The sequence below is a fragment of the Chiloscyllium plagiosum genome, chromosome 12 (genome assembly GCF_004010195.1).
Source record: "Chiloscyllium plagiosum isolate BGI_BamShark_2017 chromosome 12, ASM401019v2, whole genome shotgun sequence".
Lineage (NCBI taxonomy): Eukaryota > Metazoa > Chordata > Chondrichthyes > Orectolobiformes > Hemiscylliidae > Chiloscyllium > Chiloscyllium plagiosum.
In genome coordinates this window covers 61559657-61572744 of record NC_057721.1, presented here as the reverse complement: position 1 = coordinate 61572744, position 13088 = coordinate 61559657, and the positions used below count along the sequence as shown (strand labels likewise).

At 40.8% G+C, this 13088-nt stretch overlaps 1 protein-coding gene across 9 annotated transcripts in view; it reads right to left on the bottom strand.

Moving 5' to 3' along the window:
- sh3bgr (SH3 domain binding glutamate-rich protein) overlaps positions 1-13088 on the bottom strand; it is a 60423-nt gene that overhangs the window by 27437 nt on the left and 19898 nt on the right. For all 9 annotated transcript variants that reach the window (XM_043701211.1, XM_043701212.1, XM_043701215.1 and 6 more), the window contains exon 2: positions 791-976. In XM_043701211.1, coding sequence (XP_043557146.1) covers positions 791-976 — 186 coding nt within the window. The remainder of the gene's footprint in view (positions 1-790; positions 977-13088) is intronic.

Below are 13088 nucleotides of genomic sequence, written 5' to 3'. Positions count from 1 at the left end.
CATAGGTCTTTGAAGGTTGCCACTCAGGTGGATAGAGTTTGTAAGAAGGCCTATGGAGTATTATCGTTCATTAGCAGAGGGATTGAATTCAAGAGTCGTGAAGTGATGTTGCAGCTGTACAGGACTTTGGTTCGGCCACATTTGGAGTACTGTGTGCAGTTCTGGTCGCCTCACTTTAGGAAAGATGTGGAAGCTTTGGAGGGGGTGCAGAGAAGATTTACCAGGATGTTGCCTGGAATGGAGAATAGGTCGTACGAGGATAGGTTGAGAGTGCTAGACTTTTTCTCGTTGGAACGGCGAAGGATGAGGGGTGACTTGATCGAGGTTTATAAGATGATCAGAGGAATAGATAGAGTAGACAGTCAGAAACTTTTTCCCTGGGTGCAACAGAGTGTTACAAGGGGACATAAATTTAAGGTGAAGGGTGGAAGGTATAGGGGAGATGTCAGGGGTGGGTTCTTTACCCAGAGAGTGGTGGGGGCATGGAATGCGCTGCCTGTGGGAGTGGTTGAGTCAGAATCTTTGGTGACCTTTAAGCGGCAATTGGATAGGTACATGGATGGGTGCTTAAGCTAGGACAAATGTTCGGCACAACATCGTGGGCCGAAGGGCCTGTTCTGTGCTGTATTGTTCTATGTTCTAAAACATAATTTAAAACAGAAGACATAAAGAAAATATTAAATCATAAAAATACTTACCCCACCCTGTTCTGTGCTGTATTGTTCTATGTTCTAAAACATAATTTAAAACAGAAGACATAAAGAAAATATTAAATCATAAAAATACTTACCCCACAATACAGTTCATCGTTGAAAATTTGTGGAGGGAGGGGAATGCCATTTTGCGGACGTTTTTCTCCTGGAACATTTTCCCGCATCCATTTTCTGTTGTCTTCATTTGCTGCTATATCCAGTTCTTTAAAATCAATTTTGTTGGCTTCTAGGAAACCCAGCACATCCTGTTGTTTCTTCTTGATCTGTGAACAGGATCACTGTTGAGTTGTGCACATAAGCCAAGTAAGATAATAAATAAAGCAGAGGAAGAACAGATCAGACAGTCCTTTTGTAATTTCGCATTGTAAACTCTTCAAGTATTTCTAACATAAACACATGGGTTCTATGAACAATTTATGACTGGATCAGCACTCCTTTCCCCTAGCACATTTAAGAATTTATAAATGTGCATGTGGATGGTGAATGAGACAGCATTAATTGAACATGAATTTATGACATTAAGTTGGTACCAATGCATATTTCAATATTACCTAAAACACCAGGTCAATTGAAGCAATGACAGTCAATATACATGTTGAATACAATCAAGTAATGGGTTGTCAAATACCTAACCGTACACAAAGGCCCAGTAGGAATGGTAGGTTTGGTGAAGGACAGTGGTTGCCAAAGGGACGGGATATGGGATTTCTCCTGCAGGGAAACCTATTTACATCTGACTGGAAGGAAAACCTGTTCCAAGCTAAAGAGCCTTTACAAAGCGAAGGACCATGGAAGAGAGAATATTGTCCACCTGAGGTAAACAAATGAGAAACTAAGGATCCCCAAAATGTTCAAACGGAAATTTTCTTTCTCTGAATTCCTTTTATTTACAGTATTCTACTTAAATTCCACAAATCTGGGTCAAACCTCAAACAATTTCAGGATCATATCTATGTCCAAATTATAATAATCCAAACAAGTGTTAAACTCTCCAAATAACATAAGCTCTGTTGAGATAACCTGAACAGAAAGAATTGCCAGTGGAATCAAGCTCAGATGCTAGGAATTATACATCACTTTACATTCCTGCAATGACCACATTCATTGAAGATCAAAGAAAACATTACCAAAACTTTAGCGTTGAAGCAAGTTGGGTAATAAAGAAAAGATGAAAGTTGTATTTTAATTGTATCAGAGACTAAGAAAATATATAAAATGAAGAACATAGTTAAAAATAATACAGATAAGAAATGATCATAAATGAGATTGCCAAAGTTGCTCATAGAAACACAAATGGTCACAATTATACAGAAACTTTACAGAGGGAAGAACCAGGGAAGACAGGAGTTGTTTACTGTCCATCTGAGTTACAGAAGTGAGAATTCGCAATGCAGATAGGAATACCCTGCTCAGTGATACCCGGTTTGGGTTCTGCCAGCTACTCAGCTCCTGACTTTGCTTTAAACATGGATAAAACAGCTGAATTCCAGAGGGGATTGGAGAGTGACAGCCCTTGGCATCAAGCCACATCCAACTGAGTGTGGCTCACGGACCCCTAGTAAAATTGGAATCAATAAGAAACAGGGGATGAACTCTCCACTGGGTGGAGTCATAACTGGCACATCGGAAGATGGTTGTGGTTGTTGGAGGTCAGTCATCCAGGACATCTTTGCAGAAATTCCTCAGGATAGTGTTGTCGGCCCAAACATCCAGCTGATTCATCAATGACCTTCCCTCCATCATAAGGTCAGAAATGGGGGTATTCACAATTGATTCCACAATGTTCAGAACCATTCATGACTTCAGATACTGAAGCAGTACATGTTCAAATACAACAAGATCTGGACAATATCCAGTCTTGGGCGGATGAGTGGAAAGTAACACTCCACCTCACAAATGTCAGGCAATGACAATCACCAGTAAGAGATGGATAGTGAAAGTGGTGTTTGGTATGCTTGCCTTTATTGGCAAGTGCATTGAGTATAGGCGTTGGGACATAGTGTTGCAACTGTATAGGATATTGGTGAGGCCACTATTGGAATACTGCATGCAATTCTTGTCTCCCTCTTATAGGAAGGATGTTGCAAAACTTGCAAGGATTCAGAAAAGATTGACAAGGATGTTGCCAGGGTTGGCAGGATTGAGCTATAGAGAGAGGCTGAATACACTGGGGTTGTTTTCCCTGGAGGGTCAGAGGCTGAGGAGTGACCTTTTGGAGGTTTATAAAATCATGAGGGCCATGGATAGGGTAAACAGATGAGGTCTTTTCCCCGTGGTGAGGCAGCACAAAACTACATGGCATAGGTTTAAGGTGAGCGGGGCAAAGATATAAAAGGGATCTAAGGGGCCATGTTTTCACATAGGGTGGTGTGGGTATGGAATGAGCTGCCAGAGGAAGTGGTGGAGGCTGGTAAGATTACAACATTTGAAAGGCATCTGGTTGGGTATATATGAAAAAGGAAGAGTTTAAGAGGAATATGGGCCATATAGTGGAAAATGAGACTATATTTAGATAGGATATCTGATCAGCATTGACGAGTTGGACCAAAGGGGTCTGTTTCCATGCAGAGTATCTCTAAGACTCCAAGACAATATAATCATCACCCTCCAACATTCAATAGTGTTATCATCACTGAATCCCTCCACTAACATTAGACTTGGGGTTAGCATTAACCAGAAATTCAACTGGACTTGCCATAAGCAGTGACTACAAGAGCAGGTTAGAGGTTAGGAGTACTGCAACTAACTCACTTTCTGACTCTCCAAAGTCTGTCAATCATCTAAAAGGTACAGGTCAAGAGTGTTGTGGAATACTCCCCACTTGCCTGGATGGATGCCACTCCAAAAATACGTAAACCTGACACCAACCAGGACAAAGGAGTCCACTAATTGGCAAATCTACAAAAAAAAACACTCCCTCCACCACTGGTGCTCAGTAGCAGCAGTGTGTACCGTTTACAAGAACTGCAGAAATTCACCAAAGGTTCTCAGACAGTTCCTTCCTGATCCATGACAACTTTGATCGAAGAAAGACAAAGGCAGCAGATACATGGGAACACCATGCAATTTCCCTCCAATTCACTCACCATCCTGTCTTGGAAATATATCATCATTTCATCAGTCTCATTGGGTCAAAATCCTGAAATTGCCTCTGCAATGGCACTGTGGGTTTACCTGCAGTAAATGGACTTCAAGCGGGCAGCTCACCACTACCTTCTCAAGGGTAACTAGGGGACAGGCAATAAATGCTGGCCAGCCAGTGACTCCCATGGCCCATGAATGAATAAAAATAAGTCATGGCCACAGACTGAATATCTTTCATGATAACCTCGTGTGAAAACTAATTGTCCTTTTTAATGCAGCTATTAGCATCTTCTCAAAACATCTTAGTTTAGAAGGACTTTTGAATCTTGAATGGAGCCTTCATTATCTTACTGTACGTGTAAGGCCACTATTTTACTCCAACTGAATGAGCAAATTCCATTCCAAATATAATGATTTCTAATTTTAAAAGTGTTTTGGGTATTAAATTCTGATATTTATAACTTGGCCAACTTGTTTACATTGACTGAAGAAATGAATTTCCTGTTTGATAACCACCTTACTCAAATACGTATTTTTAAAGAGAAAAAATGCAACAGGCAGTTTTGGTCACTTTATCATCAACATAAAGATTAAGATATCTAAGTAAAAGTCAGTGTTGATCATATTCTCATTTGTGAATCAAGGTATGAACCAATGATGAGAAAAATGTGCAACTTTGCCGCAGTTTTTGAATGTGATATGGAGGGCTGTTATCTATTTTGCTCAAGGTGAGATGACTAAAGATCCCACACAGTTCAAAGGAGAAGCAGAGAGCTTTCATTATGTCCTATTTGATATACTTCCCTTAATCAATACCACAGAAAAGCTGATCATTCATCTCCATGTTATATGTATAATTTTACTGCGTACAAAATGGCTGCATTTACCAAGAGGAGAAAGTGAGGTCTGCAGATGCTGGAGATCAGAGCTGAAAATGTGTTGCTGGAAAAGCGCAGCAGGTCAGGCAGCATCCAGGGAACAGGAGAATCGACGTTTCGGGCCTAAGCCCTTCTTCCTGCGCTTTTCCAGCAACACATTTTCAGCTCTGCATTTACCAAGATAACAACGTTCAGGATTTAACATTAAATTATAAGCAATCCACTTACGAAAGGTTACTAACATGTGGGATAAGGCACTGCAAAATGTTCAATGTTCCAACTTATTAAGAACATTGATGGTAAGCCAACTGCAATAAATTTACACTCAGCACTCACTAGAATTTAAAAATAACTAATAAGGAATGCAATTTTAGGATCAAACTTCAAAACATGACTGTTACTGATTTGTAATATCACAGAGCTTTTATGCAATTAATGCAAAAACTAACCAATTCACATCTTCATCTCAACATTCCCAGTACATTTTAAGTTTATTACACGGTTTTTAAAAAATGTATGGAGGTTAGTTGAAAAATTGTCTTAAAGATCTAACTACTGTATGATTCACTAATTCTATATACATTATAAATTGAAGTGCTCTAAACTCAGTTCCCAAAATGGGAGGGGCAGGGCAATTTAACTTTGCACACTGGTATTTTAGATTTAATAAGGTCATGCAAAAAAAAGCAAATTATATGCTGCTGGAATAAATCCGTCACACTTGGTCACAGTAGACTGCTCTACATTTGCCATCTTCACTACATTACTCTTCACAATTAATATATTTTCCCCACTTTTTTAACTCCAAGAAAATGAAGTTGATTTGCATATTATAGCTATTAAAAAGAATCAAATCGGCAAATGGAATCCTACATCATTTTAATTCAGTTCAGAAAGACCAACACACAAGCTGCATCTGTGATGCAAGAATACAGGGAGAGAAGCTGACTGGCAAAGATGGCATAGGTCTACAGTCATCACTGATACTCCTCCTCCCCCTCCCCCTGAACACTGACTGAAACATGAGATACCGTAAGAAGAGATATGGCATTCTTGGCCTGGACTTTTTAATGGAGTACTTATATAATCGATCATATACTATATTAACAAAGATGGAGGAGTAGCATTAATATCACTGGACTAGTAATCAGAAGCCTAACACTGGGGCGGCATGGTGGCTCAATGGTTAGCACTGCTGCCTCATAGCACCAGGGACCCAGATTCAATTCCAGCCTTGGGCGACTGTCTGTGTGGAGTTTGCACATTCTCGCTGTGTCTGCGTGGGTTTCCTCCGGGTGCTCCAGTTTCCTCCCACAATCCAAAGATGTGCTAGTCAGGTAAATTGGGCATGCTAAATTGCCCATAGTGTTAGGTGTATTAGGTAGAGGGAAATGGGTCTGGGTGGGTTACTCTTCGAAGGGTCAGTGTACTTGTTGGGCCAAAGGGCCTGTTTCCACACTGTAGGGAATCTAATCTTATGTTTTGGGGACACAAATCCCATCACACTAGCTAGTGGAATTTGAGATGAATTGATAAATGACCAAGTAACAAATGATGATTCTGCTAAGACTTATGTAGTTCACTTCTACCCTTTAGGAAAGGAAATAGGTTTTCTGTACCTGATCTGGCCTACATGTGACTCCAGACCAATAGCAGTATGTTTGACTCTTAAGTGCCCTCTGAAATTGCCTGTTGTATCAAACTCATGATACAGTCAATGTTGGTATATCCACATCACAGGGACTGCAGCAGTTATAAAGGCAACTGATCACAAACTCAAGTGAATGATGTCCATATCCCATGAATAAATAACCCTAAAAAAAATATTGTTAGCTCCATATGCACTGCTTACATTATCAAAGTATAGTTTGCATTTATATTGTAACAAAAGTCCATGTAGTTTTGGAAGCTTTACTTCACGTGAGAACTAATCTTGTAAGATACTAAGCCTTAACAATGCATAAAGAAGCAACATTTATAAAGGGTAAGTGTTATTTCTTCACTCTAAATTGATCTGGATTGAAACGAGACTCTACTTTTCAGTCACACAATGGCAGCACATTTTTACTCTGCATAAAATCTATTCCAGTGGTATCAGCTCCTAATGTATGCAGCATGAGGTAATGATATGAACAGACTAATTGCACTTTAGCTAAAGCTCTACCCATTCTGATGCATAAAGGCACCACTTGGTGTAACTTCGGACAATCCAGAAGTTTGTGCTGACAGCATGGACTCTGGCATGGTCTCACACCAGTGAGACACTTAGCTTTTTGCTAGGAGCAGTATTTATGCCAACAAGTTAATGCAATATGTATACAGTTGCTGAGGTAAATTGCTTAGCTGTATTTGTGATCCATCCTTGCCACAACTTTAGAACAGCTCGGTGAACTAACATTAGGAGGAGGATTGGTGATAGAACTCTACCCCAACCACAAGCCACCAGTGGTTTTTACTCAGACATATTTTTATAACATAGTGCAACAATGGATTTTTCATCACTGTTGTGGCATGCTGATAGCAGTGAACAGAGGTCCTAAGGAAACCAACAGTGAAAAGAATTCATAAGAATCTCGAAGAGAAAGGAACAGAAAAGTCTGCAAAAATGTGTAAGTGTGCATTACTACTTTTAGGTATGCAACCAATCAGCATCTGAGAGAGTTTAAACAGTCAGCAAGCAGAGACTTCTGCAAGCTATGACAAGGCAAAAAGACAGCCAAACCCACAGGGAAAGGCTCAAGAAAAAAAATCAACATGGGCTACAGTCACACTTGGGCAATAAGGGTTGGATCGGAGTCAAGATTTGGCTGCAGTGTAATTGGATGCTGGAGCTCCAGTATTAGGTTGAATCCCCAACCCCAACAAGGAAAGAAGTTAGAAAAATTGCCTTAATTGGTGCAAATCCTAGCTTGACATCCTGGAAAAACTAAACCGAAGTGCTTACCAGGAAAACAATCAATCATTGTTACAGGTATGAATGGGCACCATAGGTACAGCTGAAAAATTTAAAGCAGGGCCTTAACTCTATATCGAAGTTGGGAATATGTGAAATAAATTTAAACACCAAGTCCACTGCAGGAGAAGATCAAGATCAATCATTCCAGAGAAAGGTTTTACTAAAATAAAAAGGAATCTCTCCATTTCTGACTTTACAATGAATGGAAAAAAATAATGAAGCAGCTGAAGGTGGCCAGGCCTAGGACACTACTCTGAGCAACACCTGCTGAACCATCCTGTGACTAAGATCTCCAATCACCACAACCACCTTCCTTTGTACAAGCTACGACTTCAACCCGCAGATAGTTCTCCAATCCATTTCCACTGACTCCAGTTTCGGTAGAGCTCTTCATCCCACATGATGGGGGGTTGCTGAACAAAGAGTGCAATTTCACAGTTCCCTGAAAATTGAGTCACAGGTAAATAGGATAGTGAAGGCAGCATTTGGTATGCTTGCCTTTATTGGTCAGTACACTAAGTATAGGAGTTAGGGAGGTCATGTTACAGCTTGTACAGGACATTGGTTAGGCCACTATTGGAATACTGTGTGCAATTCTGGTCTCCCTCCTATAGGAAGGTTGATGTGAAATTTGAAAAGGCTCAAAAAAGATTTACAAGGATGTTGGAAGGTTTGATCGGTAGGGAAAGGCTGAATAGGCTGCGGCTGTTTTCCCTGGGGTATCGGAGGCTGAGGGGTGAGTTTGTAGAAGTTTATACAATCATGAGGGGCATGGATAGGGTAAAAGGGCAAGGTCTTTTCCCTGAGATGAGGGGAGTCCAAAATTAGGGGGCATGCTTTTAAATGTGAGAGGGAGAGATTTAAAAAGGGAACTAAAGGACAACTGCATACGCAGAGAGTAGTGTATGTTTGGAATGAACTGCCAAAGGGAATGATGGAGGCTGGTACGAGTACAACATTTTAAAAAGACATCTGGAAGGGTACATGAATTAGAAGGGTTTTGAGGGATATGGGCCAAATGCTGGCAAATGGGATAAGATCATTTTGGGATATCTGGGAAGCATGGACAAGTTGGACCAAAGGGTCTGTTTCTGTGCTGTGCAACTCTGATTCAGTCAAATGATAATGTGGTAATTTGTGCATGGATTCAGAAGATACTGGAAGGGTACTTTTAAAAAGGAGCATGAAATATTAAATAAAATGAGTGTTACGTGGAGGAACATTCAAACTATGAAGGTGGATAAACCATTAATGCCAAAGGAGTTACATCTCTGGCTGTTAATAGAAGCCATATTAGAAAAAGCAGATGCTCTATAAATCATTTTGCAACCCTTACTAGATACAGGTGAAGTTCCTGAGTATTGAAGTAAGCAAAAGTTGTTCTATTATTCAAAAATAGTGGAAAGGATAGTTTTCAATGTTAGACAAATTACTGGGATCAATGTTGAGAAATAAAAAAAACTATTATTTGGAAAGGCAGTTTGGAAAATTGCCAATAAAACACCTTTACTCAAAAGTGGAGGGACGTAAAAAACAAGCAACTATAGGCCAGTCATCTGTCACTGGGAAAATGTTAAAATCGATTATAAAGGATACATTAAAGAGAGCACTTAGAAATATATAATTTAATCAAGCAGAATCAGCAAAGCTCCATGAAGGACAAATAGTGATCGAAATATTTATTAGAATACTTTGAAGTGACAACATGCAGGGTACATTAAGGGGAAGCAATAAGTGTAACATATTTAAATTTCTGAAAGGCATGTGATAAAGTTACTGCATATAAGGCTACTTAATAACTTTGAGTCTAAGATGTTGGGGGCAGGATATCAGCATGATAGAGGATTGGCAAACAAATAGAAGACAGTTAAAATAAGTGGGGGGGGGGGGGGGGGCACATTTTAAGAATAGCAATCTGTAATTAGTGGAGTGCCACAAGGATCAGTGCTGGTGCCACAATCATTCACAATCTGTATTGATGACTTTATACATTCATAACCACAATCTATCAACAAGTTTTGGGATTGATAAAAACTGGATGCAAAAGCAAGTGCTAGGGATGATATTTCTCTGCAAACTGTATTGACTGGTGAATGGGAAAAGCTTGAAGATGGAATACCATGTGGAAAAATGTGAGGTTATGCACTTTGGAAGGAAAGAAGAGACTACTGAACTTTTTTAAAAAAAAGTCATTCATGGGATGTCACCAGGCAAGCCACAATTTATTGCCCATTTTTAAGTTGCCCTTGAGAAGGTAGCATAAGTTGTGTTCTTGAACTGTTGCAGACAATCTGGTGTTGGTGGACACACAATGCCATCAAAGGAGAAAGTCTCACTGTTTGGCCAAGCAGCAAAGACACGCTGATCGATTTCTATGTCAAGAAGGTGGATGCCTCAGAGGAGGACCTTGCAGGTAGTGGTGTTCCCATGTATCTGTTACCCTTGCCCTTTGAGATATTAGCAGTCATGTGTTTGGAAGGTGCTGTCTAAAAAGCCGTGGTGAATTTCTGCAGTCCATCTTGTAAATGGTACACACTGCTGCTAACGAACAGTGGTGCATGGAGTGAATGTGATATGATACCAATTAATGGGGCTGCTTCGACCTGGATAGCGTAAAGCTCCAAGTGCTATTGAAGCTGGAACGCAGAGTCACACAGCATGGAAACAGACCCTCCAGTCCAACCAGTCTATGCCAAATATAATCCCCAACTAAACTAGTCCCACCTGCCTACTCCTGGCTCATATCCCTCCAAATCTTTCCTATTCATGTACTTATCCAAATGTGTTTTGAACACTGTAAAAGTACTCACATCCACAGGTGAACTATCTTTTGAGTAAAACATTTGCCCCTTGTATCGTTTGTAAATCTCTCCTCTCTCACTTTAAAGTACACCCACCAGTCTTGAAATCCCCCCTTCTAGGGAAATGACATTTATCATTAACGCTGTTGACATCTCATTACTTTATAAACCTCTAAAGGTCACCTTTCAACCTTCTACACTTCAGTGGATAAAGTCCCATCCTATCCAACCTTTCTTTACAACTTAAACCTTCGAAGTGGTCATTGGTTTGGAAGGGGTCTGGAAGCAAAGTGGATAAAGGGAATTGCAGATGGAGAGTGTGTGTGGACTTCCAAAATATTTTTGATAAGATGTCTTATCAGTTTATGATGCACAGGGTAAAATGTTAACATGGACAAAGAACTGTTTAGCTAACAGGTGGCAAAGAGCAGAGATATTGGATCTTTTTCAGCTTGGCATGTTGCAACTACTGGAATCTTTTAAAAATTTATTTAGTTGTAGGAGGCAGGCATCACTGGCTGACCAGCATTTATTGCTTGTCCCAAGTAGTCCTTGAGAAGGTGGTGGTGAGCTGCCTTCTTGAACCACTGCAAGTAACTTTTTGTGGGTGGCTCATAATGCCGTTAGGGAGGGAATTCCAGGATTCTGACCCAGAGACAGTGAAGGAGCAGCAATCTATTTCCAAATTAGGATAGTGAGTGGCTTGGAGGGGAAACTTGAAGGTGGTGGTATTCCCATATATCTGCTGCCTTGATCCTTCTAGATGGAAGTGGTCATGGATTTGGAAGGTGCTATCTGAGGATATGTGGTGAATTTCTGTTGTGTATCCTGTAGATAGTACACACTGATGCCACTGTTGGTGGTGGAGGGAGTGGATGCTTGTGGGTGTTGTGCCAATCAAACAGGCTGCTTTGTTCTGGATGGTGTCAAGCTTCTTGCATGTTGTTGGAGCTGCACTCATCCAGGCAAGTGGGGAGTATTCTTTCACAGTCCTGACTTGTGTCGTGTAGATGGTGGACAGGCTTTGGGGAATCAGGATGGAAATTATACACCACAGAATTCTTAGCCACTCGCTTGCTCTTGTAGCCACTGCAGGCAAGTAGCAGTATTCTTTCACACTTCTGACTTGCTTTGTAGATCATGAATGTGTTTTGGGAATTCTGGAGGAATGTTACTCGCTGTAGAATTCCTATCCTCTGACCTTTTCTTAACTGGACTGGCCACATAAATACTGCAGCTCCAAGTTCAGTTTCTCATCAGTTACACGCAGGATGTTGATAGTGGGGAATCTAGTGATGGCGATGCCACTGAACGTCATGGAGCAATAATTAAATTGTCTCTCGTCAAAGATGGTCATTGCCAAACACATGTGTAGTGTGGACATAACTTGCCATCTGTCAGTCCAAACTTGGACATTGCCCAAGTCTTGATGCAGTTGAACATGATCTGCTTCAATACCTGCTAAGTGGTGAAAAGTACTAAGTAGTGTGTGATCATCAGTAAACATCGCCATTTCTGACTATATGATGGAAGAAAGATCATTGATGAAGCAGCTGAAGATGGTTGGGCCAAGGATATTACCCTGAGAAACTCTTGCAGAGCTGGCTTACAACCAGGACAACTGACCTCCAACAAACACACCATCTTCCTTTGAGCCAGATATGACTTTGATCAGCAGAGAACTTCTCCAATTTCCAATTACTCCAGTTTTCTTCAGTACTTCTGGCTGAAGATTGTTTCAAATGCTCCAGTCTTATCTTTTGCACTGATGTGATGGTCACCTCCATTATTGGGGATGGGATATATGTGGAGCCTCATCCTCCGCCAGTGAGTTGTTTAATTGTCCACCACCATTCAGGACTGGATGTGGGAGGACTGCAGACTTTAGATCCAATCCTTTGGTTATGGCTTCAGTTAGCTCTGACAATCACTTGTTCTTATGCTTTATGACATGCAAGTAGTCCTGTTTGGTAGTTAGATTGACAGTTTTAGGTGGTACTGCTCTAAGCATGACCTCCTACACTCTTCATTGAGTCAGGCTTGAATCCCTGGCTTGAAAGTAATGGTAGTGTGGGAGGTGCCAAGCCAGAAGGTTGGAGCTTGCTTTGGGATGACAATATGTCTTCTGCTAACAGCCCACAATACCTCATGGATGCCCAGTGGTTAAAATATTTTCAAGTTAGCATGGTTATACTAGCACACAACACAATGGAAGACATACTCAATGTGAAAACAGGATTTTATCTCCACAAGGACTGCAGAGGTCACTCTAACTAATATTAGTGAATATATGGCAGGTTGATGTCCAAAATGTTTTTCCCTCCTGTTGGCTCCCTTATCACCAGACACCAATCCAGTCCTGCCATCCATGTCCTTTCGGACCCAGCCAGCTTGGTCAGTAGTGCAGCTGCTATGCCATGCATGGTTGTAGGCAGTGATAACCCTAATCAGAGTACACTCACTTATAGAATTGTGTGCACTGCTGGTTATGCAGCAATTATTGCCATCCCTAGTTGTCTTGGAGAAGTGGTGGCGAGTTGCCTTCTTGACCTTCTGCAATCGACCCACAATACAATGAGGGAGGGAGTTCCAAGATTTTGACCCAGTGACATTGAAGGAATGGTGATATATTTCTAAGTCAAGTTGGGAAGTGGTT